Below are 26948 nucleotides of genomic sequence, written 5' to 3' on the forward strand. Positions count from 1 at the left end.
TAACCTATATAACTTTTAATGAAAATGATAAAGTATGTATGTACACATGTATTTTGTTCTTGCCTTCCTTTGTTACCGTATCCAAATGTCACTTTGGACAACGACACCTCCTCCATACCCAGTATACGTGGTTGGGGTAAGGTCTCCCCAGGCCCCAGGGTGTATGATAGACTCATTATCCACCTGTGGCCACTGAGGGTGCTTTTTCTCCTTTGCTCAGTGTTCATGCCTCCTGTAAAACCAATGGCAGTCTTGCCCAGAAATTTTATTTTAAGTGCTAGAAAAAAATGTTTGCAAGAATTTTCATGTTTTTTGATGTTACCCTGTGAGAAGGTTCTTGTTGATCATGATACCAACACAAATGAAATAACCACAGGCTGGAAATAGATCCTTTGGACTAGTATTCTAAATGCTGCTATACTTAACACGAGGTGAGTTCATCATTTCAGCCACTGAAACACACTTTTATCTAGGATTTCTATCATCTCCAACCAAAAATGTTCCCACTAATTAAAAAGGAAGTTGTTTAGGTTAGAAAAGGAGACATTTGCCGAGGCAGATACTTGTAAAATAAGATATCTGGGATAACACAATTACATTCTATGAGCAATTTATGTACATGTGGGCACAGTGTCAGTTTAGTGAGATAAAGATGCCTCTGGTAATTTGAATGGAGACAAAAAGGAGATATTTACCAAAGCGACACAAAGGCTGGTTTTGATGGGGCTTTTGTATGACACTTTCGTAGGATATTTCAGATGATAAAGGAGACTTTAAAATGATTTGCTGTTTGTCCCATTGCTTAGTGATTGACCATGGTGTGTGTGAGGTCAAACACCTGGAAAGGACTAAAATCAGAGAGTCATGGAAACACGATCGTCTCCAAAATGGACCTCAACTATCACTCCCCCTGGTATTCCTTCCTTTGTGTATGGTTCTTGTCTCACCCGACAGCCAGGCTGTGGCTGGATGTGAATCAACAGAACAAGGCAAAGAAAATGAGTTGTCACCCCAGTGATTCCATTACATAAAAATGTAGATTGTAGGCTCTGACTCCCTCCCTCGCTGGATTGGATGAAGGGGACAGGGAACTGAGAGTGATGTTGCCACCGCTCAGCAAGGAACTGAGGCCTTCGGCCCAACATCCCTCTCAACTGAATTCCACCACCAACCACATGAGTTCAGAAGCAGCCCTTTCTCTAGTCAAGCCTCACAGGAGACAGTACTCCTGGCCACCACCTCGATTCAAGCCTGGGTGCGACTATGAAAACAGAACATAGGCAACCTACTTTTGACCTTCAAAAACTTCAAGACGATATATGTGTTGTTTTCACTCATCACGTTTGTAAAGACAAGGCCACGTGCAAGAATAATGGACACACGTGGCTTGAATGTTAGGAGCAATAAGTTGTCAATGTATGAAGATCTTAATGTTGACATAAGAAAATGCTGACGTAAGAAATGCTGACATAAGAAAATGTTGACATAAGAAAACACACGTCGGCCATATTCTGGGGTGACCTTCATAAACTGAATTTCCTCTCATGGAAGTAACATTGCTTAAATTGTTTGCTTGTCTATCTTGTTACTACTCATGAGCTGAGAGCTAAGTTTTATACTTTCCATAATTAATTTCTTGTCTGATTCTTATAAAGTACAGAAATATAAAGTCTGCAGCTAACATACCCCTGCTTTAACGTTAGAAAAATGCCACCATTCATTTCAAACTTTAAAAACAACATTTCGGGGCGCCAGGGTGGCTCAGTCAGTTGAGCATCCGACTTCAGCTCAGGTCATGATCTTGCGGTCTGTGATTTCAAGCCCCGTGTTGGGCTCTGTGCTGACAGCTCAGAGCCTGGAGCCTGTGTCAGATTCTGTGTCTCCCTCTCTCTCTGCCCCTCCCCTGCTCATGCTCTGTCTTTCTCTCTGTCAAAAATAAATAAACATTAAAAAAAACCCTCAGGGGCGCCTGGGTAGCTCAGGTCCTGGGGACCCTTCCTAGACATCTTCAGTCAAGCTGGGTCTCTGTCCCCCCAGGAGATACAGATAAGAGCACTGTAAAGACAGTGGTTCTATCTTTAACAGATATGGGCCGTGAACACTGGAGACACTGATGGTTTCATCCCTTTAAAACACCTCCAGGAAGGACCTCCAGAGACTCTTCCACAGCGGTGGATCCCAGCGGGGTTGGATGCCCATGGGTACCGCCACACCCCCCATGGAGCCTGGCTGCGATTTATCCCCCGAGGCCAACACTTCGGGCTTTCTTGGGCATTTTAAATAAAACCTCCAGATTCTGAATACAACTCCAACATCACCTAAGCTAGCTCTTACACAAAGCCTAAATGATATTTCAATTTAAGAAGCTCAGGTGTGAGAGATATCAGATTTACATGTGATTCGGTCATTAATCTCACTATTCGCATTCTCCTTGCCTCCCCTAAATTTTACATGTAAAACGGCTGTATACTTTTTGACACCACACTTTTTTTTTTTTACAGCAGTTTTCTTTTTTTATAATTGAATTTTTTTTCTAAGTTTATTTATTTATTTTGAGAGAGAGACAGAGAGGGAGAGTGAGAGAGACAGAGAATCCCAAGCAGGCTCCACACTGTCAGCACAGAGCCCAACACGGGGCTCAAATCCACAAACCGTGAGATCATGACCTGATCAAGAAGTGGATGCTTAACGGACTGAGCCACCAGGCGCCCCCAGAGTGGTTTTAGATTTCCTGCAAAATTAAACAGAAAGTATAGAGATTCTATATGCACTCCCACCCCTAGTTGTCCATATTATTAACACCCTGCATTAGTGTGGCTCATTTGTTAAAACTGATGAGCCTGTACTGATACATAATTATCAACCAAAGCCTTTTGTTGACATGAGGTTGTTCTTGCCTTGTATACTTCTATGGGTTTAGACTGATTTATAATGTCACATAGCCATCACCACAATATCATACACAATAGTTTTGGTGATGTCAATTTCTCCTTTTCTTCAGTTATTCATCCCTCCTTCTGCCTGAACCTCTGGAAACCACTGATCTTTATATTGTCTGTGTACTTTAATGTTTATTTTTGAGACAGACAGAGCACGAGATGGGGAGGGGAAGAGACAGAGAGACACACACACAGAATCCGAAGTAGGCTCCCAACTCAGGGCTTGAACTCATGAACCATGAGATCATGACCTGAACCGAAGTCAGATGCTCAACCTACTGAGCCATCCAGGTGCCCCAGTGCCATTCTATTTTTACTGCTTACATAATATTTTGTACTAAAAAAATTTTTTTTAATCTTTATTTTTGAGAGAGACAGAGTGCAAGCAAGGGAGGGGCAGAGAGAGAGGGAGACACAGAATCCAAAGCAGGGTCCAGGCACTGAGTTGTCAGCACAGAGCCCGATGCGGGGCTTGAAGCCACAAACTGTGAGATCACGACCTGAGCCAACCGACGCTTAACCGACGGAGCCACCCAGGTGCCCCGGCTGTCTGTATACTTTTGCCTTTTCCAGACTGTCATATAGCCAGACTCATACAGTACATAATCTTTTTTTGGACCAGCTTCTTTCCTTCACAATATGTACTTGAGCTTCCCCTGTGTCGTTTGGGGGCTTTATATTTTTATTGCTCAGTCACATTAGACTGTAAGAATGTACAACGAACAGCTGCTTTTGAGTAAGAAGAAAATTGATCAAAATAACTCCAAACTTATCGTTTAGAAATCAATCTTTGCAGATGAAGTGGAATCCAGAAAAGTTAACTGATACATAATTTATATGCAAAATACTTATAATTTTCTTATGGATGCATAAATTAATTCATAGATATCTGTTTAATGTTTCAAATTGGTTATTTGAAAATATAGATGACAATAAATCTCTCTCAATTAAATACATTTTAACATATCTGAATCATCTGAATAATGCCTACATAATTACAGATTTTGCAGTTTTCAGTGGCAGACCCAGTTTTTACAGTATAAATATAGATGAAACAATTATTCTATAATTTAAAATCTACTTTTATTGTCGGGTTCAAGAAGTAACAGTAAAAGTAAATGTTATATGTGTTACATAAAGCTCCTAATTATTTTAAATGCTGTGCAGTTTAGGATATAAAAGTGTGTGTAAATAGATGCTATAAAATTTCACTGGGATTCAATCTCGCTCTATTGCTTTCTTTCTACTGAGAGACAAATCTAATTTATTTTGACATGTCTGAATTCAATATATTTGCAAATCAGTGTCAATTAAGGAACTGTTTTTATATCTACTATAAGGGAATTTAATGAAAATAGGAAGGAAAAAAAATCCACTGGAACTCCTATTATTTGTAACCTTGGAGTAACTGCATCAGGGTGATCTGATTTTAAATATTTAACCAAGACAAGTGGTTTTAAAAGAACATGAATCAGGAGAGAAATGGCAGCTTTCCCAGTACTTTTACGGTGGGTTATAGAAAAGAAGATTAGTAAAGGACCAAGTGGTTAGAAACTGCTTTTTGTTTTTTTGTTTTTACATCTTTTCTAAAGCGTACTTGCTTTTTAAGAGTTTGGGTTCTTTTCAGATCCATGAAGTGTCTCCATGTTGAAGACAAGCAAACCTAAACCCTGAATAGTAATCAATTCCTCAAGTCCAGAAAACTATCTGAAATCCAAACCTGCAGTCTCAGGTGTGTGTCTTCCTTGGTTTCATTTATTGTTTTCATTAACAGACCTTTTCTAATCTCTCTTAGTCACTGGTTCCCAAATTTTATAAGAATTAGCTGAAGAACTTATTAAATTTTCAGATCTTCAAGGCACCTGGGTGGCTCAGTCTGTTAAGTGTCTGACTTCAGCTCAGGTCATGATCTCACAATTGGTGGGTTCAAGCCCCACATCGGGCTCAGGGCTGACAGCTCAGAGCCTGGAGCCTGCTTCGGATTCTGTCTCCTTCTTTCTCTGCCCTTCCTCTGCTCACACTCTGTCTCTCTCAAAAATAAATACACATTTAAAAAAATAGTAAAAATTTCAGATCTTCTGGATGTTTAAAGATTCTGATTTAGTAGGTCCATGGGGTCAGACCAAGGAATATCATTTATAAAATTCTGGCCCTCATACTTACTACCTATGGGACCCTGGAAAAATTCTTACCTTTCCTGTTCTTATTTCTTTACCTGTAAAGTGGGGACATTACTTACTTAGAAAATTGTGTACTAAGCCACATGTACAAAAAGCTTTCCTTAAACCTAGCACATCGTAAGTACTCCATAAATTATAGCTTTATTAATACACTATTTTATGGGTTATACATCTGAAAGTTTAGCATAAACATTATAATGATATACAAGCTTGTCTTACAGACAGGAACAATAGAAAATAAAACTTAAATACTTTCCAGCAAAAGAAGTCACTAACGAAGCACCTAAGACGACTTATTAAATGGGTGCGAATACTTGCAAACGATATATCCATAAGGAGTTAATATTCAAAATACATAAATAACTTCTACATCTCAACATCAAAAAAGAATAATCTAATCTAAAAATGGGCAAACGAATAGACTTTTCTCCAAAGAAGATATACTAACGACCAACAGGTATATGAAAAGATGATGCTCGACATCACTCGTCAGGGAAATGCACATCATAACCATGATGAGATATCACTTCACACCTGTCAGAATGGCTAAAATCAACAACACAAGAGAAACAGCAGGTGTTGGCGAGGATGTGGAGAAAGGGGACCCCTTGTGCACTGTTGGTGGGAATGCAAACTGCTGTAGCCGCTCTGGAAAATAGCGTGGAGGTTCCTCAAAAAATGAACAGCAGATACATGAGAGTGATGAATCACTGAATTCGACTCCTGAAAACAGTATTACCCTATATGTCAACTTATTACAATTTAAATGACAATTAAAAAAAAGCGTATGTCTGAATATTTTTAAAAGTAAGGATTTTGGACTGAAGATCAAAAATTACTTGGTTTGGCCATAGATTCAAGTATGACTCCCACTTTTTTCACATTTAGATCTCCTGAAAAATACTCAGATGGCCTCCTTTCACTCGTAAAGAGACAGTCACATCAATGCTTCTGCTATAGGACACTTACGAGGATTTGCTGCGGTAACTCACTACACCTGCCCTCACCTTCCTACATAGTTCTCAGAGCTTGATCTATGCCACTTGATGTTTCAAAATAAAGGAGTGCACTTCTTGTTTTCAAAAAAAAAAAAAAAAGAGAGAGAAAGAGAGGGAGAAAAGAAAAACAGAATTATGGCAATGCCACATCTGGGGTACACACACAAAAGAAAAGAAATCACTATTTTGGAGAGTTATTTGCACTCCCATATTTTCTGCAACAATATGGTTTATCATAGCAGTTTGCTTATCACAGCCAAGACATGGAGACGGCCTGTGTGCCCACTGGTGGATGAATGGATAAAGAAAAGAAAAAAAACACGTATTTTATATTACTGGCTTCTGCTTTGGAAAACTCGCAGTTGTCAATGATTTCTCTGCCTCTCTGAGATGTAAATCTTTTAAAAAGCCAGAACTGTTTCCCTCAAGGACCTGAGTTTGAAACATCATCATGAAGGGAAATAGAGGTCCTGACTCCCACAGGGTAGGATCTGGACTTGGGTGGCAATCACTCCAAATTGTGAGGGTTATGCAGTAACAGGTGATGGAGGCACATAGGAAAAACAAAATTCTGGTCACAAATAACAATCCAGGAGTCATCAAGCATTTATAGGACACCTAGCTTGAGCACAATACTGTATTTATAGGTAGCAATGACCCTATGATTCATTTACCTGTGACAGCCCCCAGTCATGCCCATTGCCCTGGTTTAAATTATTATAAGTGTCCCCCTTTACTCTCATTAGAGTCCTACTTTGGGGAATAAATCATATGATCTTCACTGCATTAGACACCATAGGGATACAGTTAAGGGGGAAATGTAGCTCTCTCACTTAAATCTACATTCTACCCAGTGAGATGATGCATTTACTTCTTTCCACTATGGAGTCCACGTATTTTGCCACTAGTGTAGTAACTCCTGCTTTCCCTTGTTTGCAATCGCCTGGACTATCTCTCCCTGTCAGTCTCTTGGTGTGTGTGTATGTGTGTGCTTTCCTCTTAAATATGCTGTTTAGGGGTGCCTGGGCGGTTCAGTCAGTTGAGTGTCCAACTTTGGCTCAGGTTATGATCTCACAGTTTGTGGGTTCGAGCCCCGCGTCGGGCTCTGTGCTGACAAATCAGAGGCTGGAACATGCTTTCGATTCTGGGTCCCTCCCCTGTTCGTGCTCTGTCTCACTCTGTCTCCCAAACATAAATAAATGTAAAAAAATAATTTAAAAAAATATGCTGTTTACTGGCCTAGAACCCCGTGTGAAAAGCTGACCGGAAACAACACAGGATGAGAAGATGAGGCAAAAGGGCACAGCCACTGAGCTCCAGAGCACCTTGGAGATGCGCGACTTTGCCATTATAAATCGGTGATAAAAATGCCATGATTGCAAAACATTTCAGTCGTGCAAAAATCTACTTTCCTGACGGAGTGGGGAAGCAGAGTGATCTTCCATGAAACACCTCTGCTTGTATCTCTTGCTTCACATCAGTCAGCGTCCTTGGAATCTCCATGATAACGAACAAGGTCGGTAGTGGGGCTCCTAAGAGCCTTCACATCTGCTCCCCTCCACCCAGTCCCTCCCCAAGATCCATCCTGACGCTCTATGTCAGATCTCGATTTTAGGAAAGTCTCCAGCTTCCCTCCTTCTGGACCTGACTGCACACTGCTCTCTTCCTGGCACAGTCCTGCTTCATTCTTTAGGGCTGTACCTCACCGCTGCTTTATCTGGGAGATTTTCATGTAGGTCTCACCTATGTCTGTCCCTCGCCACTGTCCAGATGTGGCCCGAGCTGCCATTGTCCTTTGCGTGTGATCCCGTGGCTTTCTTTTGACTAAGTCCACACTGGTGCACTCAGACCCCTTCCCGGCTGACGTCCACAGCGGTCAAGTTTCTTTTTAAAGCTCCCATCTACCCTCATCACCTTTAGTCCGAGGTGCTCACCAAGGTTCAGCAGTTTCCCAGTGCTCTGGGAATGAAATGTCGTGGATTTCCGTGTCATGTCACAGCCCTGTCGCTCACTGTCTCTTCTTCAACAGTACTGACCTTCCCCCAATTCCTGGAATGTGTCCTCCTCCTGTCCAGTGAGAACTTCTTATTTCCTCCCAGTTCCTGAGCCCACCACTGCTTCCCACTTATTCACATGTCTGCCATTTGCAGGGAAATCTTCTCTCACGTCCTTTGTGGCTTGCCCCTGTGTGCTCTGTTGGAAGTGCCCATGGGGCCACGTTCCGTTCGTAGATGTCACATGTCAGTTTGCAGTTTTAACCTGATTGCTATGGTCATTGTTTTGTTCCAAAGGAGTGAGTTCCTCATCACTGGGGTGGCTGTTCCAGGATGTCCAAATGGGAGCTTATCTGAAACTGGAGGACTGTAACAGCTCACATGAGTTCTGCCTCTTGTATTCCCAGCAAAAGACCAAGGTTTTGTGTTTGTTTCATTTTTTACTGAGAAAATTAGTGCACTTTTGTGTTGTGTGTGTGTGTGTGTGTGTGTGTGCGTTGCTGGAGACAATTACTTACACTTCATTTTTTTTACTTTTAGTTTTTTGGCATAAGTCTGTACTTGTGTGCTGGCAGGGCACCAATAACACGTACATAATCACTGTTGCTTCTATCCTCACTGTTTATAAACTCATTTTTTAAAAGTGTTTATGTTTTGATAGAGAGAGGGGTGGGAAGGCAGAGAGAGAGGGAGACACAGAATCTGAAGCAGGCTCCAGGCTCTGAGCTGTTAGGACAGCACAAAGCCCTAAGCAGGGCTTGAACTCCCAGACTGGGAGATCATGACCAGAGCTGAAGTTGGATGCTCTACTGACTGAGCCACCCAGCTGCCCCTCACTGTGTATAAACTCCTTGAGAACGATGCCTACATCTTAAAAATCTTTGCATGGCCAACACCTGGGACAAGCCTGTTAAAGAATAATATCACAGCTATTTTTTTAAGCATGTGCTCTGTACTAGGTTCTTCACAAAGCTCTTTGTCTCACACATAAATACTTATACAATATTTATATCTCTAGGAAAGCTGGCCTCAGGGAGCTTCAGTAACTTCACCAAGTTCAACCAACACCTGCCATCCAGCAGCCATGATTCAAACCTTGGCATTGTTGTATCATTTTGCCTCATAAAAGTTTGCATTAATTATTAATAAAATAAAAATAATGTGCCCTAGTATATGTTGCACTTGAACTAAAAAGTTCCCACAGATGTAATGCAATGAGAGAAGAATGGAATCTATGACAACATTCTTTGTATCTGAAAACTTGTTTTCAATTGTAAACAGTGGATTGAAACAATAGCCAAATTATGGAAAGAGCCTAACTGTCCATCAACTGATGAATGGATAAAGAAATTGTGGTTTATATACACAATGGAGTACTACGTGGCAATGAGAAAGAATGAAATATGGCCCTTTGTAGCAACGTGGATGGAACTGGAGAGTGTTATGCTAAGTGAATAAACCATACAGAGAAAGACAGATACCATATGGTTTCACTCTTAGGTGGAGCCTGAGAAACATAACAAAAACCCATGGAGGAGAGGAAGAAGAAAAAAAAAAGAGGTTAGAGTGGGAGAGAGCCAAAGCATAAGAGACTCTTGAAAACTGAGAACAAACTGAGGGTTGATGGGGGGTGGGAGGGAGGGGAGTGTGGGTGATGGGTATTGAGGAGGGCACCTTTTGGGATGAGCACTGGGTGTTGTATGGAAACCAATTTGACAATAAATTTCAAAAAAAAATAAAAATAAACAGTGGATTGATTGATTATTTAGTTATTTATTATAGAGGTTGGGGGGCACCAGAGAGAGAGAGAGAAAGGATCTGTAGCAGGCTCTGGACTCAATGTGGAACTTGTGGGGTCGATGTGGGGCTCAATCCCATGACCCCAGGATCATGACCCTGAGCCAAGATCAAGAATCAGATTCTAAACCAACTGAACCACCCAGGCACTCCTCTAAATAGTGGATTTAATTTTTTGAAGATTGATTGATTGATTTAGAAGTGGGGGAGGGATAGAGAAAGGGGAAGTGAGAAAACCCCAAGCAGGTTCCGCACTGTCAGTATGGAGCCCAATGCGGGGCTTGAACTCATGAACTGCGATCATGACCTGAACTGAAACCAAGAGTCAGTCGCTCAACCTACTGAGCCATCCGGATGCCCTGTCAGTGGATCTAGAAAGAACTGCTCAAACCTGCGTCCTTTGTTGCTGGTGGGCTGGTTTCACTCTGCCATGTGAGCAAATGTCAGACTCTACTATAACCTTGAAGAATGAAGGAGAATTAAATTCCATGCAGATACACAGGGAGCCTATGAAAGCAGTAATGAAGACTGCTGGAGCTACTCTTTTCAGTAGTTAACAAGGCAAAATCTATTACCTTTGAGGCAAGATTTTAGTAGTGCCATAAAAGCACAGGAAATGTTATCTTCAGGTAAAGTCAACTCTCATATTGGACAATAAATCTAAATTAAAATAGTAAACAACCCTAGCAAACAAGTAAGGCCCTCTGCATTTATTTTATATGATAGTAAGAGTTTTCAGATTGTTTTTTTCTTCTTTAGTTTTTGGAACCAAGACCAAAAGTTCTTCCTAAACTATTGTACTTATTGATTAAAAATCTTTTCTCAAAGTCCCATGTCCAAACCTGTGCGGTTTATACGAGAATAATGGCAACACTCCTCAATGTAAGGTAACTTTAATTCTCTTGACTAATGGGACGGTCACCAGAGCAGCTCACCATTTCCTTGGCCATTGTGATAACATTGTTTTCATTTTTCACGCATATAAAAACGGATTTCTGGATTTTAAATTACACTTTTTCTCTGTTTTTGCATATCAGGAGGTAGACTGTTAATCCTTTTTAGTTCTTCATAAAATCTACTCTTTTTATTCTTTAATATAAAGCCTTTTGGGAAACTTATTTTAAATATAAATGGTATGAGATTTTTGCATTGCCATTTATTATAAGATTAATTCAAATTGACCAGCAGAGTATCAATCTTTTACTTTATGAGGGAAACCAAAAAGATTACTTTCTTTATTCAAGGTATTTGAATTTTTGAAAGATGTCAAGATATTTATATGCATAATATTCTTATTTTGGACTTAATATATTAAATGTGAAGAACACTGGAAATTAAATATGACTCAATATTTTTCTAAGAGTTAGCAAATATCAACTTTTTCAAGAGGTTAATAAAAATACCTTCGGAACATTTGCCTCTTCTCTTTGGTATACATGCAAATATAAATTTTGAATTTCTGTTTTTATGGAAATTACATTTTAAAACACAGGAATCCTTAAAAATGAATATAAATGTGGCATTAAATCACACAAAGTTTAATAATCAATGTTGATACACTTCCATTTTAAATAAATACCAAAGGTATGTCTATATTGTAGCATATTTGTTTGGAAAATTTGTAAATAATTGTCTTTGGTAAAATTTTTGATAAATTGTATAAGGTACTGCATTTTTCATTCAAAATCAATATTCACATTTGGACTCCATGATCTATTCCAGACGTGCTGACCTTTCCATGATATTTACCTCTAGAACCGAGGACAAGTGAGTCCCTGTGTGTTTAGTCCATCATCCTGGGATGAAGGTCAAATATTCTTCGAATGCTAACTCACTTGACCTATAGGAGTCAATCTATTCTTAAGTAATATGTGTTTGAACTACTATGAGGATTTTGATGCTTCTGTCTGGATTAAATGAAAAGATAACATAAAATGTACTTTCTGACTATGACACTATGACTATTTTCCTGAAGAGCCAAGTAGATAATTGACTAAACCCTCTTATCAGATATGGCCACGTGGCAGCAATGAGAGTGCCCCAACAGGTCTCCAGTTACAGGAGGCGCCCTTGACCGAGGTTCCATTGCTGTGCCCTGAAGTCCATGGCTGTGTTTACATGCAGGCCACGCTTCCTAGGTGCCCCTTCCTGATTGTGATTCAGAAAAGCGGAGATGCTAAGGTGGGTCCCTTCCTAGGAGACAATGGACTTCTCCAACTTGTGACTATCGTTTGAGGGATCCCTGATCATCATGCAGAACGTATTGAAATGACACAGTGGCCACTTCAGTGGCACACCAGCCTAGGATGTTCTACACAAACTTCTGTCTTCTTCCCTCGAGGTCAGAATGAATGTGGTTTGAAGGTTCCCTAGGTTTACTCTGCTCTCTGCTCATTTCTCTCACAAAAGTATTTTCCCTAAAGAACCTGTTAAGTCTCATCTGGATGTTTAATTGCTAGGGGATGGACCAAAACTAACACAGGAGATTACAGGCACTAAAGTTTAAGAGGGAGTATTAGTATTTCAGAAGATATAAATTAAATTTAAAATATCCATGGACATTTAGAAATCCAATTCTAGGGAAAGTAAAGACATTTAAAAAAATGTTTAATAAAGAGTCTTAATATATAATACAATAAGTATTAATATATAGAAATATTAAAATAAAGAAGAATAAATTGAATAGATTTACTATAAATTGATTTTTGTAGAGACAAAAAAGAAAATCTTAAGGGTTATAATTAGCCATTATGTAAATATTATAACGAGGAGGAAGAGTTTGTCATATGTTGTAAGATACACTAAACTAGTATAAGAAACTGTAATTGACATTTATTTCAGGTCAGCAACCACATGGTTAATATAATTTTTTTTTATCACATTAATGGCAGACTTTGCCAAGTATACAGAATTCTTTTTCCCAATAAGAATGATCCCTGTCAAGATACCTGCTAATAATTGATAGGAGGGCATTATTGGTCACCTGTCTTAAATGAGGAGTTTAGCTCAGTTTCAGACAAAGGGCAAGAGGACATGCCACCCCAAAATATGCCACTTTGTCCTATGGATTATTTTGAGCTGTAGGCACTCAAATGATAGCAAATACGAGGAGATGCTTTTCTCTGAGTTACACTTATCTGCCTAAAGACAGATCCTCCAACAGGAGCTCAAATGTCATGGATCCCCTCCCCAGGAGTTTCACTGACCAGGGAAATGGAGTTGCCACAGGAGAGGACATGTGAAGATGGACACACCAGCAATCGATTCTTTCAGGGCCCACCGCTCTTTCCTAAACATCAGTTACTCTTCCCTGAGAGGCCTTTACCCCCCTCCCCGTCCCCTGTTAAGATGGTATTTGATCCTGAAGTTTAAAGCCACCTGTTTGTGTTACTTATCTTTCCTGGGTGTCTCTCATGTGTACATGAAGTATGCATGTTAATAGACTTCTCCTTGTTTTTCTTTTGTTAATCTGTCTTTTGTTACAGGAATCTCAGTCAAGAACTAGGAAGGGGAGAGGGAAAATTAATTTTCTTCCCCAACACAGTCATACTACTTGAAAGAGGAAGCCGATGCTAAAACTGATGACGGCTCAGAGAGAAATGCATAGAACAAAATTAAAGGAACAAATATAATAACAATAATCTCCCCACAGGGAATACCTTCCCAATATCCACAATTACGTGAAGATTGAAAGGGTGAGTTCCTCACAACTTTGTGGCAAGGATATCAGAAAAAGCAATTATTAAATTATCAGGCTGACTACGTGATCCCTATGGGCAGTTTTGCCCATTACTGCCGTGCCCTCAAAAACAGAATTTTCATTAAGATTAACCTATTTCTCTCTGCTTCCAATGAGAATCAATCTGTGGAGAATGGTTTAAATTAAGAAACGATATTGCATAGGATATAGAGACAATCACTTGAATAGTAATAACTCAAAACTAATGATTATTTATGTAAGGTAGGGGCTAGTATTTGCATTTAATTCATTGCAAAAAAAAATGAAGCCATCTGGAGACACTTTGGACAAGAGAGAGGAGTTTTTTTTTTTATAATTTTTTTTTTAATGTTTATTTATTTTTGAGACAGAGAGAGACAGAGCATGAACGGGGGACGGTCAGAGAGAGGGAGACACAGAATCGGAAACAGGCTCTAGGCTCCTAGCTGTTAGCACAGAGCCCGACGCGGGGCTCGAACTCACAAACCGCGAGATCATGACCCGAGCCGAAGTCGACCGCTTAACCGACTGAGCCACCCAGGCGCCCCCTTTTTTTTTTTTTTTTTTATAATTTTAGAGAGAGGAGTTTTAACAACAAAGGGTTAAGAGGTGCCACTGACTCTTTAAGAAATTTGTTCTGGGGCACCTGGGTGGCTCAGTTGGTTGAGCATCAGACTTTGGCTCAGGTCATGATCTCAGTTTGTGGGTTCAAGCCCCGTGTCGGGCTCTGTGCTGACAGCTCAGGGCCTGGAGCCTACTTTGGATTCCGTGTGTCCTTCTCTCTCTGCTCCTTCCCTACTCACACTCTGTCTCTCTCTCAAAAATAAATAAAGATTTAAAAAAAATTGTTTCAAGGAAAGAGGAATTTGTTTCAAGGAAAGGGAAAAGAAGGAATAAAAAACGATAACTTGAGGTACGAACTCTAAGAGACCGAAATTTCTGGCTTCTGGCGTCTCCTTGTTTGTCAAAAAGATGAACTGGAAGAACCACATAAAACAGAAATGACCCATGAAATGGAAATCTGTTACAATGTTGAAATTTTTGGCTCTGTGTTTGCCCCTAATAATATGAATGCGTGTTTATAATTTTGGAAATGTTATACAGCCTGAAGAGGTCCATGCTTTTTAAAATTTTGAGAAGAATTCAGTGTTTTCTGGAAAATATAAGTGTTTATTCAATGACAAAGAGAAGAAGCAAATGATGTTTTGATTCTCCATTTCACCTAATTAAGTGACCCAAGGAGACATGGAAAAGGCCATGGAGTGAACAAAGTAAGTCTGTTTCAAGTACTATAACCGTATAGGGACCAAACAGAAATAAGTGCATAGTTGGCTTAAGAACTGCTGTAGGGGCGCCTGGGTGGCTCAGTCGGTTAAGCGTCCGTCTTCAGCTCAGGTCATGATCTTGTGGTTTGTGGGTTCGAGCCCCGCGTCGGGCTCTGTGCTGACAGCTCAGAGCCTGGAGCCTCCTTCGGATTCTGTGTCCCTCTCCCTCTCTCTCTGCCCCTCTCCCACTCACACTCTGTCTCTCTCTCCTTCAAAAATAAATAAACATTAAAAAATTAAAAAAAAAAAAAAGAACTGCTGTAAATCTGGCCATTATAAAAGCACACACATATCTGTGTGGGGCAAATTGCTTTCTCATTATGAGATGTCTCCTACCCTTAAAAATTACTTGAAGGCAGCCCATTAGGGAATAACTTCAGTTCACAGGATTTGAGGAAAAAACAAAATTAAATCTTTTCTCAGCACATATAAAACATCCCAATATTATATACACTGTACACAAGAAAAGAATGTGAGAATTTTCTCTTCTAGTCTCGACAGGCTAAATTATTTCCCTTAATACGGGGTGGTCTTTGTAGAATCTTTGAAAAACTTTACAAACTTCATTATTTCGTTTTCGGAGAATCATTAGCAGAAAGTGAGGAAGTTTTTAAATAGGAATCGGGAACAGAGACACAAGAGAAAGGGGGGTGGGCTGACATTTAGTTATATTGCTACTTGTACGTTGGTTAGCTAACCTGCTAATTGGTTAGCTAACCTGCTAATTGGTTAGCTAACCTGCTAATTATCTGCTATCAGAAACTTAGCAGGCAGTCCAGGAAGCTTTTCCTTTGGTAAATACCAAAGTATTTACTATGATGTTTGTTATTTGTTGGTTCCTACTTGTACAATTTTAGAAGAGGTAACAATAGGTCTATTTTTGCACTCCTGCAAGGAGGCAATTACCAGTAACTGGATATTTAAATGTTTTGAATGCCATAAAAAGAATAATGGATTTTGTGTCTCTGTCGATGTAGAACTGCTACATTGGGAAATGTTTCAGCAAATAGTAAATGCCTCCTCTCAAATCTCTTTGATAGTCTCTACAAAGGGAGTTTACAGTTCGTGACTCTCACTTACACTCTGCCATAATGCTTTCATTTTCCTTGTGATCAGGACTATTACAGTTCTCAGGAACAGGGAGAGAGTAATTAACTGTAATCAGACAACCAAACTTTACTTTGAAGTCCAGAAAGGTTTGGTTTGGAATATGTGCTATTAACATTGGATGTGCTGAAATCACTAGAAATAATTCAAAACATTCCAAAATGTCCATCTGAGATTTTCTTTGAATTCAAACAAAAAATAGTATGCATTCTTTTGTGCTTTAAGAAAAACGTGATCTATTTTACCAATACACATGGAGGAATAAAAATGTCTCTGTACCATTCCATGATGGGTTCACGTTCCCAATCTTACATGTTTTTAATGCAAAACAAGTCATATCAAGATGATATAGCAATAAAAATCTGTAACTTGTCTAAAATTACACATTCAATGTGCTAATTCTCCACCAACACTATATTCCTTTTTCCCTCAGTAAAAGAGGTGGAACTGAGGTACGTGTGTCCAGCAAGGGACAGAAGTTGTCTGCCCTTTCTGAGCTAGCTGTGGACATTTGCCTGGATTTCTGAGATAGAACATGAGCTGAGGTGAAATTTGCAAGCCCTACCTCGTTTGGTTCAGGAAATATCTGGATGTGGACTTCGGCCCCCTTTCCCTTTCCAGGGACAGAAATGGCAGTGACTGGAGTAATTCTGAAACAGTGTTAGGGATGGAAGATCCTAAATTGGCCCAGGTCCCTGATGACTGTGCGGAAGAACTGCATGAAGAGTGATCGCCAACCTGAAACACTCACTTTAGATGGTCATGTGAGCCTAAGCACATTTTTGTTGTTGTTGTTTAAGTTGTTGTAATTTAAGGGTTTCTTTTCACAGCCCTCTAACCTACCCCAACTAATCTTATTATCCAAGATTTAATGACTGACCGTTACAAAAACAAGATAACTGGATTAGGGGAGAGGGTCAGTTTAAGAATCGAGTTCAAGGGGCACCTGGGTGGCTCAGTCAGTTAAGCTTCTGACTTCAGCTCAGGTCATGATCTCATGGTTCATGGGTTCGAGCCCGGCATCAGGCTATGCTGACAGCTCAGAGCCTGGGGCCTGCTTCAGACCCTGTGTCTCCCTCTGCCTCTCTCCCACTCACTGTCTGTCTGTCTGTCTGTCTGTCTGTCTGTCTCTCTCTCTTAAAAATAAACATTAAAATAATTTAACAAAAAGAATGGAGTTCAATATTCTAAAATGAATGAATATTTTATCTTTAGGACCTTTCTTCACACCTAGACATCTGCTGAAACTAGTTATTCCCAAACAATTCAAGAGCCAATACAGGACTGAAGACATGCAGGACATGTAAACACGGTAAGTATCTCAGCTGGCAAAGCTACTCATCTCTGATCACCGCTTTCCCTTTGCAACCCGTGCTCATGCTTTCCCCACACCCCACCAGGGACACAAATCTTGCTTATCCTTTTATGTCCCCCCAAATTGGATCACATGAAAAAGTTTTTCCACCAGGACCAATTCTGTAATGGAAGTAGGATTTTACCTCTATCTTTGTAGGGTTTTCTGGCTGGGTCTAAGTATGAAACACACATAAGTCACTTTAGTAGGAGCGAACGTACACATTTATATAAGTTTTAAGTGACAGGAGAGCCCTCATGAGGCAATGAAGATCCAGAGAAATGGCAACGCCAACATACTTTTGTATTAGGATGAACAGGGAGAGGTCATTGCGGAAAATTAAACTCTAGAAGGAGCCCGGAGGGCGATGTGAATTATTCTAACAAGTCCTGTCTGTATCAGCTCTCTTGGCTTTGACTCCTCATTAAAGAACATTTTTCCTGCTGGTACAGGGAGGGCATCCTTCACATCAGAGTTTATAGGTCCTGTGTTTAGGAAGTAAAAGGGAGATTAGAATGTCCTTCCTGCAGCTGGTACTTTTTAAGTGATTTTAGTTCAAAATAATCTTTGTGCCAAAGTGAAATACTCTTCCACCATTCAATTCCAACACAAGGGATCATACCGATAGTAAAGGTCTAATAACATTGTTTAGCATCTCTGGGAGTTATGTGCATCTGGCCAAGGCTATAAATGATTTCGAAAAAAAGTCATATGTAATATATGTAAACATATGTCATTCCTAGTTCAGTATTCCTCTTCCTATCTGTGACTCAAAGGCCTAGGCTCCTTTCTTGTTATATTTCAAAGTTGTCAACACATGGCTCCCAAGCGTCTCTGGGTGTTTTCTCCATTTCACCTGTCCATATGGGGAAAAGGTTAAGTAAGGCCAGGAAACAGTGCAGACCATACTTTTCCACATTTTATTTGCCAGAACTCAGTCCTCCAGCTCAACTTAGCAAGCTAGGCTGGGAAGTAGAGTCTAGCTGTGTGCCCAGGAGGAAGAAGGAAAGACTGGGAGGGATCCAGACTCACTATATACTTGCAATCAAGAGCACAGAGAGAGAACTGATGAAGATCAGCCCTAGGTCTTTTTTTTTTTTAATAGTTCATTCTACACTTTAAATCATATGTAAAGTTACTTAAACATTTAAATTCAATTATTGGTCTTATTCAAAACGTAGTGTCTTCTGCCAATGGTTGATACAACTTTTTTCTTATCCAAGGTTTCTAAGTGTCTGATAAAAAAAAGAAAACAATCCCATTCAGTGCCCTAGTCCTACTGAATCCATTATGGCAATTACATCGATTCTTAGGACTTTCTTCATAAACTGTAGGATACAACAAGATTACCAAACCTCCCTTATGTGTCAGAGGAACTCACGAATTGGGACAGTCAAGGGCACTATGTGCAAATGTTAGAAATGTTCTTCAGAAAGGGCAAAAATTCTTCCCTGTAAGCTCATGTCACTCCTCTTAGTTTTAGCACCAAGTAATTGGTGGGTTTTTTCTTCTCTAAGTTAACAACTTTATTAATAGAATCTATTTGCAGTTAGTAGTTGTATGCCAAGAAGGTAAGGAATGGTAAATTATTCACTGAACAGAACATTTTTATTCTTAAAAAGTGGCATGAATAAGGGTACTTAAAAAAAGAAAGCTAAATGAACAATGCCCTGATGAGACCTACGACCTTGACATTCATGCCCCAATGTTTGGCTAACAGAGTTAACAAGCAATGTGCTCCCGAAGTCTGGAGGCATACTGCTATTAAGAGGAATGAGCAGCAGAGGAAAACCCAGAGAAGGGGGATCCATTTACAGAGCCTATTCGAAAGGACAGCATTAGGCATCATCACTCCGGCCTTCTTTGGGGTTCCAAGGATGGACTAGATGGGAGGAGAACTTTGGGAGAACACAGGTTGGGATTTCACTCGGCTGAAACTCTGAAGGATTTTTGGACCCATCCCAAATAGTAAGTACATTTTTTATGAACGTTGAATCTAGGTAAGTTGGGGAGAAACACAAGTGAGTTTACATTCATTTGGGTTCTTGACATGACCACAATAAACACGTTCAAGGAAGGGCTCTAGAAGCAGAAAACCACATGCACCTTGGCAAAGAACTGGAGTTCACAGGTTACCATGACAACAAAAGAAAAGGGGAATTGGTAAGGATGGACATAAGGAAGAAAATGGTGTTTCAAACAGACTGACCAAGAATGCTTAACAGTTTAAATACAGTTTTTTCAAAAAATAGTTTTAATGGTTATTTATTTTTGAGAGAGTGCGTGCGTGTGTGCATAATTGGGGGAGGGGCAGAGAGAGAGGGAGACATGGCATCCGAAGCAGGCTCCAGGCTATGAGCTGACAGCACAGAGCCCGGCGTGGGGCTCAAACCCACAAACTGTGAGGTCATGACCTGAGCTGAAGTCAGATGCTTAACCGACTGAGCCACCTAGGAGCCCCAAGTTTTAAATATATTTTCCATCTCAGTGATTTACATATATGTTATGTAGAGTTTTCTGGTAAAATTATATACTTTAATTTATTGCTTGAATATTGCAAAGGCAACTTTTTATAAAGCAAAACACTACTTGGCCAGCATGGTAAATGTTCCCAGACGTGTCATCTGCCTTCCAGTATCTCAGCCCTTGCTCTAACTCACAATTCTCACGTAGTTCTTAGAAATTATGAAAGTAATAAATCAAAGCAATAATAATACAAATTTTAGAATCTGATAAAGTATTCTATTATGTGAAGTCTTCCTTCTTCTTGAGTCCTAATTAGCATCATTATGTAATGTTGACTTTGTCTCTAAATAGAGCAAACTACTAAACTGTATCATGAAAGAAAGTTGTACTCTATTGTCAGGAAAGCATTATAAATCTTACAGTAATGTGCAAACATAAAATATAGTAAATTTAGTTTTATTATTTTTTTCAATTCTTCACTTCCTAAGAATATCTATGTATCTATCTATCTATGTATCTATCTTTCTATCTATCTTAATCTATCTATCTAGCCATCCATCCACACATACTGTGGACTCTCCTCCTAAAAAGCCTTAACCCTCAATGGCATAGTATTTGAAGGTAAGCCCTTTAGAAACAAGAGGGTGGGGCCCTAATCTTGGGATTAGCACCCTTACAAATACCAGAGATTAGCTTGCTTTCTCTCACTTTCCTCTATGTGAGCCAGGAAGAGAGCTCTCACCAGAGTTTGACCATGCTGGTACCCTGACTTCAGACTTCCAGCCTCTAGAACAGTGAGAAATAAATTTGTTTGAGCCCTTCTTTCTGTGGCATTTTATTATGGCATCCTGACTTAAGACAGTATATATGCTAATTCTATATTATAATATGCAATATGTATTATACACATAAACACACACATACATTCTCTCCCTCTCTCTTTCACTGGTTATGTGAGAAATATCATTTCAGACAGATGTCAAATTATGTCTCTGGCAATAACATGAAACTAAATGCCTACTTCTCGCCATTGAGATCATTAAATAGTTGCAGTTTAAACCCCAAAATATAATGTATTTTTCAAGGACTGTGTTAATTATTTTTAAAGCATCCATTATTCATCAAAGCATTACGAAAGCTGATATTTTTATAGACTAAACTGTCATGTCAACTAAATATCAACTTTTAAAATAAGGGTAATATTATGTTAATTTAGAAAAACTTAAACTAGAATGGGAAGGACCATTCATTGATCAATTCTTATCGCAGCAGTTTTGAGAGGCCATAACGAAGCAAAACAAAAAAACTTTACATATCACAAAAACTGATGGAAATCAATACCTATATTCCTCTTGTGTGAAGCGTGGGATTTCTCCAGGATGTAAGACCAGAATCTTCACCGTGGCACTGCTGGACATCACAGGCTCACCATCATCAAAAGCGACGACCACCAACTTAAAAAGTAATAAAAATTCATGTTAAAGATTATTAACGAGAAGAAAAGAAGGCATCATTTTAATCTTTGGACTGCCTGGCCCCAGAGGAGGCGCAGTGATCATGTCCTCACTGTCTGCCAGGTCACAACCACTGTACTAGGATATGTTACATATATTCTCACTTAATCTTTACACCAGTCCCACCATGTAGATGTTTTATGTTCATTTCCTAGACAAGAAAACTCAAAGAAGTGGAGTTACTAACTCTATGATAAAACACTACCAGTAAAAACAGGTAGACAATGCGGCATCTCTCCAATGATTAAACTGATTTCTCTTACACAACCCCACTGCTGCCTACAGTAAAACATGTGCCATTATAAGCACCAACACTTATTTAAAAAGTGTTAAATTCAGTCACATCGATAGCAAAAAGCTAATTAGCTTGCTTACAAAAAGAAATTCATTTTTCCAGGGAATTAATTGTCTGCAAGATTATAGGGCAGAAATACTTCACTCTGGAGGATAAAACTGGAAATCTTTCCAGTTTAATACCCTTAGATATACACTCTCTGAAAAATATAGACAACCAAGTCCCCATTGCATAGTAGAAACAGTTCCAATGATGCAAAATGCAGAAAAGCTTTCATTTCAAGATGGAACAACTATATAATATTTATTACTATAATTTATAATTGATTTTTTGATAACATATATTATGTCAAGAATAATTCTTCTATTTAAGAAATGTTAAATATTTTCAAAACTATGTGTTTGTCCAGAATGTGTATAATTTTGGAAGCTACAGCTACTAATCTAAACCAGTTCAACCTAGACCATGAAGCCATAACTAAGGATCATCCTGCAGCCCATGATTTAGCCTTGGGTTAATATTTTACAAATGGAACAATTTCTCCCAACAGTGGTAGGATTATGTGAGGCACGGTACCCATGACACCCACAAGGTTAACCAATGAGGGCATTTCCTCATTGCAGGGTCAGAGGCTTTATTAACAATGAAAAAAGTATTCTAAGTAATTACAGAAAAGGGAAATGCTCATTTAATAAAATAGATTATTTATGGTAATAGTGAAGGGTAGCACTATTTCAAATTTTCTGGAAGTATGACTTATCATGGGTACGTAAACTTGACCCAACAATTCTGCGTCTCGGTACTTAAGGGAAAGAAATTGGGTCAGCAGCAAAAGTTATTGCACAAAGAGGTTCACAACAGCAAATTTTATCATGACAAAAAATTAGAAACAGCCTAATTATCCAACAACAAAGTATTAGACAAAATAATAATAGTGGATTCATACAATGGAACATCATATAACTATTAAAATAATACCACTACCAGTATTTATTGGCATGGGCAATATATTATGAAGTTAAAAAAGCAGTATGAATAATAGGATCATGTTATTTTATTTATTTATTCATTTTGTTAAGTTTATTTACTTATTTTGAGAGAGAGGGTGTGTGCATGTGTGAGCAAGGTGGGGGAGTGGCCGAGAGAGGGAGAGAGAGAGAATCCCAAGCAGGCTCTGAGCTGTCAGCCCAGAGCCCAATGCAATTCTTGATCCCATGAACTATGAGATCGTGACCTGAGCAGAAACCAAAAGTCAGATGCTTAACAGACTGAGGTTAAGCCACCCAGGTGTCCTTTATTTGATCATATTATTTGAAAACACGTTATGTGTGCACTTGCATTTGCATGGAGTGTCATCATAAGGATAGATATTAAAATGGTAAATTCTAGTTATCTCCAAGATGTGAAATATCAAGTGTTCTTTTTTCTTTTGCTTATCTGATTCTCTAAATATCTATGTGGTTAAAAAATATATTATTTTGTAATTTAAATTATTTTGTACAGCCATCTGTTAAACTGAACTCTCAGAAGTTAAATATCAAACAGACCATGTAAGGGAAACACTGCACTGACCTTAAAAATTGTCGTAGGTTCTTCATTAAGATTGACTCGAGTTATTACTCTTCCAGAATCTTCTTCTACGTCAAAAATACTAGCAGGATAAGGAAACTGGACATCATCTACTCTGTACCTCACACGACTTGCAGGTAATCCCTAGAATGAAATTATATATTATGAATTTACTCTTCACAAAATGAAAACAAAGACTATCGATGATGCAAAACTGATCTATAAAATGCATGGCCTTTTAGAAGCAAAAGATCATATTAAACCATCACACTTCCATGTGTGAAATGCCACAGCCTCTCCACCTGTTACTGAAAACGATTTATGTGAAACAATAAACTACTGGCTGCCTTGAGCGTCTTCTCTTCCACTTTCCTTTAATTGTAGGAATCTCACCCGACCGAAACACCATGTGTGCTTAACAGTTTAACTTCTAAGACAATTCTAAATTATGTTCTTTCATTGTGCTTTTCTGAACTCTGACACTCAGAGCATGATGAAATGCCGAAGATCTGGAAGACTTGTAAAGTGGAAGGATAGGTACAGACGGGGAGGAGACAGAAAGTACCATCTGCTCTGTGCTGTTTAACACCTAGGTTTTGTCACAGATAAATTAATCCTCGTAACTAACAATCCTTTAGGATATCATTACTAATGACGGTGATAGTAATAATAGTAAAATAATGATGCCTAACCTTTGTTGAATGGTTACTATGTGCAAGAAGCATAGTAAAGATGACACATATATATTCTACCACCCATTTTTTTAAATTTTCAGTTAATGAACTTGAGGCTTATGGGGAGTTAAAGGATGCTGACTTGTCCCAGTTATAGACCAAGATAAGTCGGGATAGTTAAATAATTTTTAGAAAAATAAATTAAGATTTGATAAAACTTTTAGACTGTAATAAAAATAGTCAAGATTGTTGGACATCCTCACTTACATTAGGGTTTAGGTAGGTCTTTTTTTGAATTATAGTAAGTGACACTGGTGTGTCAGTATAATCTTTTCAGTGCTTAAGCCAGCCCTTGAGGTGAAGTAAACAATTTGAACACAGAGCTGGCATGTGGTAGATTTGACCTCAAACCCAAACAGATGCTATGTGAACCACTAAATTCCTAGGATGAAAACATTCCCAAGCTTCAGTCACGGGCATGTCTACCTTCTCTACCTCTATTTTTAGACTCTACAATCTCTTCCAGTCCTTTAAACAACTTCTATTTGTTAATAACTCCCAAAGTTAAATTCTGGCTACGCTCATTCTTTAAACTCCCAAGTAATATATATAATAGTCAACTTAGATGTTCTATTTTTAACTCAGCATATCCCAAACCAGCATATTGATTTCCTCTCCCAGACATATACGTAATCCACTCTAGGTCAATGGCCCCACCCTTTTACCAAGTTGGTCTCTCTGAAAGCCTAGGGAAGGCATTGACCCTTCTCATTCTTTCAGACTCCACAACTGAACTGTCCTCAAGTCCTGCCAATAGCTCAATGAAAGCATGCTTAATATAGGTCATTTTCGTCTTCTCTATCAATTTGTTTCCTGCAGTGGACCCTTAATTGACCTTCTCCTTCTATTCTATTTGAATTATCTTAAAATATATAAATATAAACCATCTCTGAGATATAAAAATGTAAACTATAAACCGAGAGTTTTTCCCCTACTAAGGTCAGGAACAAGACAAGGATGCTCACTCTCACCACTTTTATTCAACATAGTACTAGATATCCTAGCTACGACAATCAGACAAGAAAAAGAAATAAGATTTATCCAAATTGGTAAGGAAGAAGTAAAACTTCCATTATTTGCAGACAACATGATACTATATATGGAATCCTAAAGTCTAGCAAAAACAAACAAAACAAAAAACAACAACAACAAAAAGAAACTACTAGAACTGATAAATTAATTCAGTAAGATCTCAGGATACAAAACCAATATTCAGAAATCCATTGCATTTTTATATATTAATAATGAAGTAGCATAAAAAGAGATTAAGAAAACAATCCTATTTACAATTGCACCAAGAGTCATAAAATACCTAGGAATAAACTTAACCGAAGAAGTGAAAGACCTTATTTCAAAATCTATAAAATACCAATGAAAGAAAATGAAGAAAACACAAATAAATGGAAAGGTATTCTATGCTCAAGGATTGGGAAAATAAAACATTGTTAAAAGGTCCATACTACCCAACAATCAAAAAATTCCATGTAATCTCTATGTAAATACCACGAATATTTTCACAGAACTAGAACAAACAATCATAAAATTTGTATAGAACCAGAAAAGACCCCAAAGAGCCAAAATTATCTTGAAAAAGAAAAACAGAACTGGAGGTAGTACAATCCCAGCTTTCAAAATATACTACATAAAGTAATTAAAACATGACCGTACTGCCACAAAAACAGACAAACAGATGAATGGAACCAAACAGAACCCGAAATAAACCCATAATTATATGATCAGTTAAACTTAAACAAAGGAAGCAAGAGTATGCAATGGGAAAAGACAGTGTTTTCAACAAATTATATTGGGAAAACTAGAAACAACATGAAAATGAATGAAACCAGACTTCTTTCTTATGCCCTTCATAAAAATACATTCAAAATATATTAAAGACTTAAATGTGAAACCTGAAACCATAAAAATCCTAGACGAGAACACAGGTAGTTAATTTCTCTGACATTCATTACAGCAACATTTTTCCAACTATGTCTCCTCAGGCAAGGGAAACAAAAGCAAAAATGAACTATTGGGACTATATCAAAATAAAAATCTCTGCACAGCAAAGCAAACAATCAACAAAATTCAAAGATAACCTAATGAATGGGAGAAGACATCTGCAAATACATAACTGATAAAGGGTTAGTATCCAAAATATATAAAGAAGTTAAACACCTTAAGGCCAAAAAACCAAATAATCCAGCTAAAAATATGCAGAAGACATGAAAAAAACACTTTCCAAAGACACACAGATGGACAAAAGACACATGAAAATATGTTCAACATCACTCATCAGCACAGAAGTGCAAATAAAAACTACAATGAGGTATCACCTCTCACATGTCAGAATAAAACAAAAAACACAAGAAACAAAAAGTGTTGGTGAGAATATGGAGAAAAAGGGACCCTCGTATACTGTTGGTGGGAATGGAACTGGTAGAGCCCCTCAAGAAGACAGTATGGAGGTTCCTCAAATAATTGAAAAGAGAATTACAGGGGTGCCTGGGTGGCTCCATCGATTAAGTGTCCAAGTCTTGGTTTAGGCTCAAGTCACCATCTCAGAGTTCGAGGGACAGAGCTCCACATTGGGCTCTGGGCACGCAGCTCAGAGCCTGCTTAGGATTCTCTCTTTCTCTGTCCTTCTCTGCACCCCCCTCTCAAAATAAATAAATAAACATTAAAAAAATTAAAAGTAAAATTACCCTATGATCCAGTAATTCCACTACTGGAATTACCAAAGAATACAAAAACACTAATTCAAAAAGATATACACACCCCTATGTTTACTGAAGCATTATTTACAATAGCTAAGATATGCAGTTCAAGTGCCCATCAATTGGTAGAATATACGTATGCTTTATATTTATATTTATATTTATATTTGTATTATATTTATATTTGTATTTGTATTTATATACATACTACATATGTATCCTGGAATAGCATCCATAGCAGAGGATG

General features: G+C 38.5%; 1 protein-coding gene across 17 annotated transcripts in view; it reads right to left on the reverse strand.

Moving 5' to 3' along the window:
* Positions 1-26948, reverse strand: part of PCDH15 (protocadherin related 15) — a 1242339-nt gene that overhangs the window by 144432 nt on the left and 1070959 nt on the right. For all 17 annotated transcript variants that reach the window (XR_009252204.1, XR_009252205.1, XM_058696346.1 and 14 more), the window contains 2 exons: positions 23260-23400; positions 21220-21332 (listed from right to left, as the gene is read on the reverse strand). Coding sequence is in view for 15 of the 17 variants with exons in the window: in XM_058696346.1 (XP_058552329.1) it covers positions 21220-21332; positions 23260-23400 (254 nt within the window). In the remaining 2 variants the exon portion in view is untranslated. The remainder of the gene's footprint in view (positions 1-21219; positions 21333-23259; positions 23401-26948) is intronic.

The sequence above is a fragment of the Neofelis nebulosa genome, chromosome 13 (assembly GCF_028018385.1).
Source record: "Neofelis nebulosa isolate mNeoNeb1 chromosome 13, mNeoNeb1.pri, whole genome shotgun sequence".
Classification (NCBI taxonomy): domain Eukaryota; kingdom Metazoa; phylum Chordata; class Mammalia; order Carnivora; family Felidae; genus Neofelis; species Neofelis nebulosa.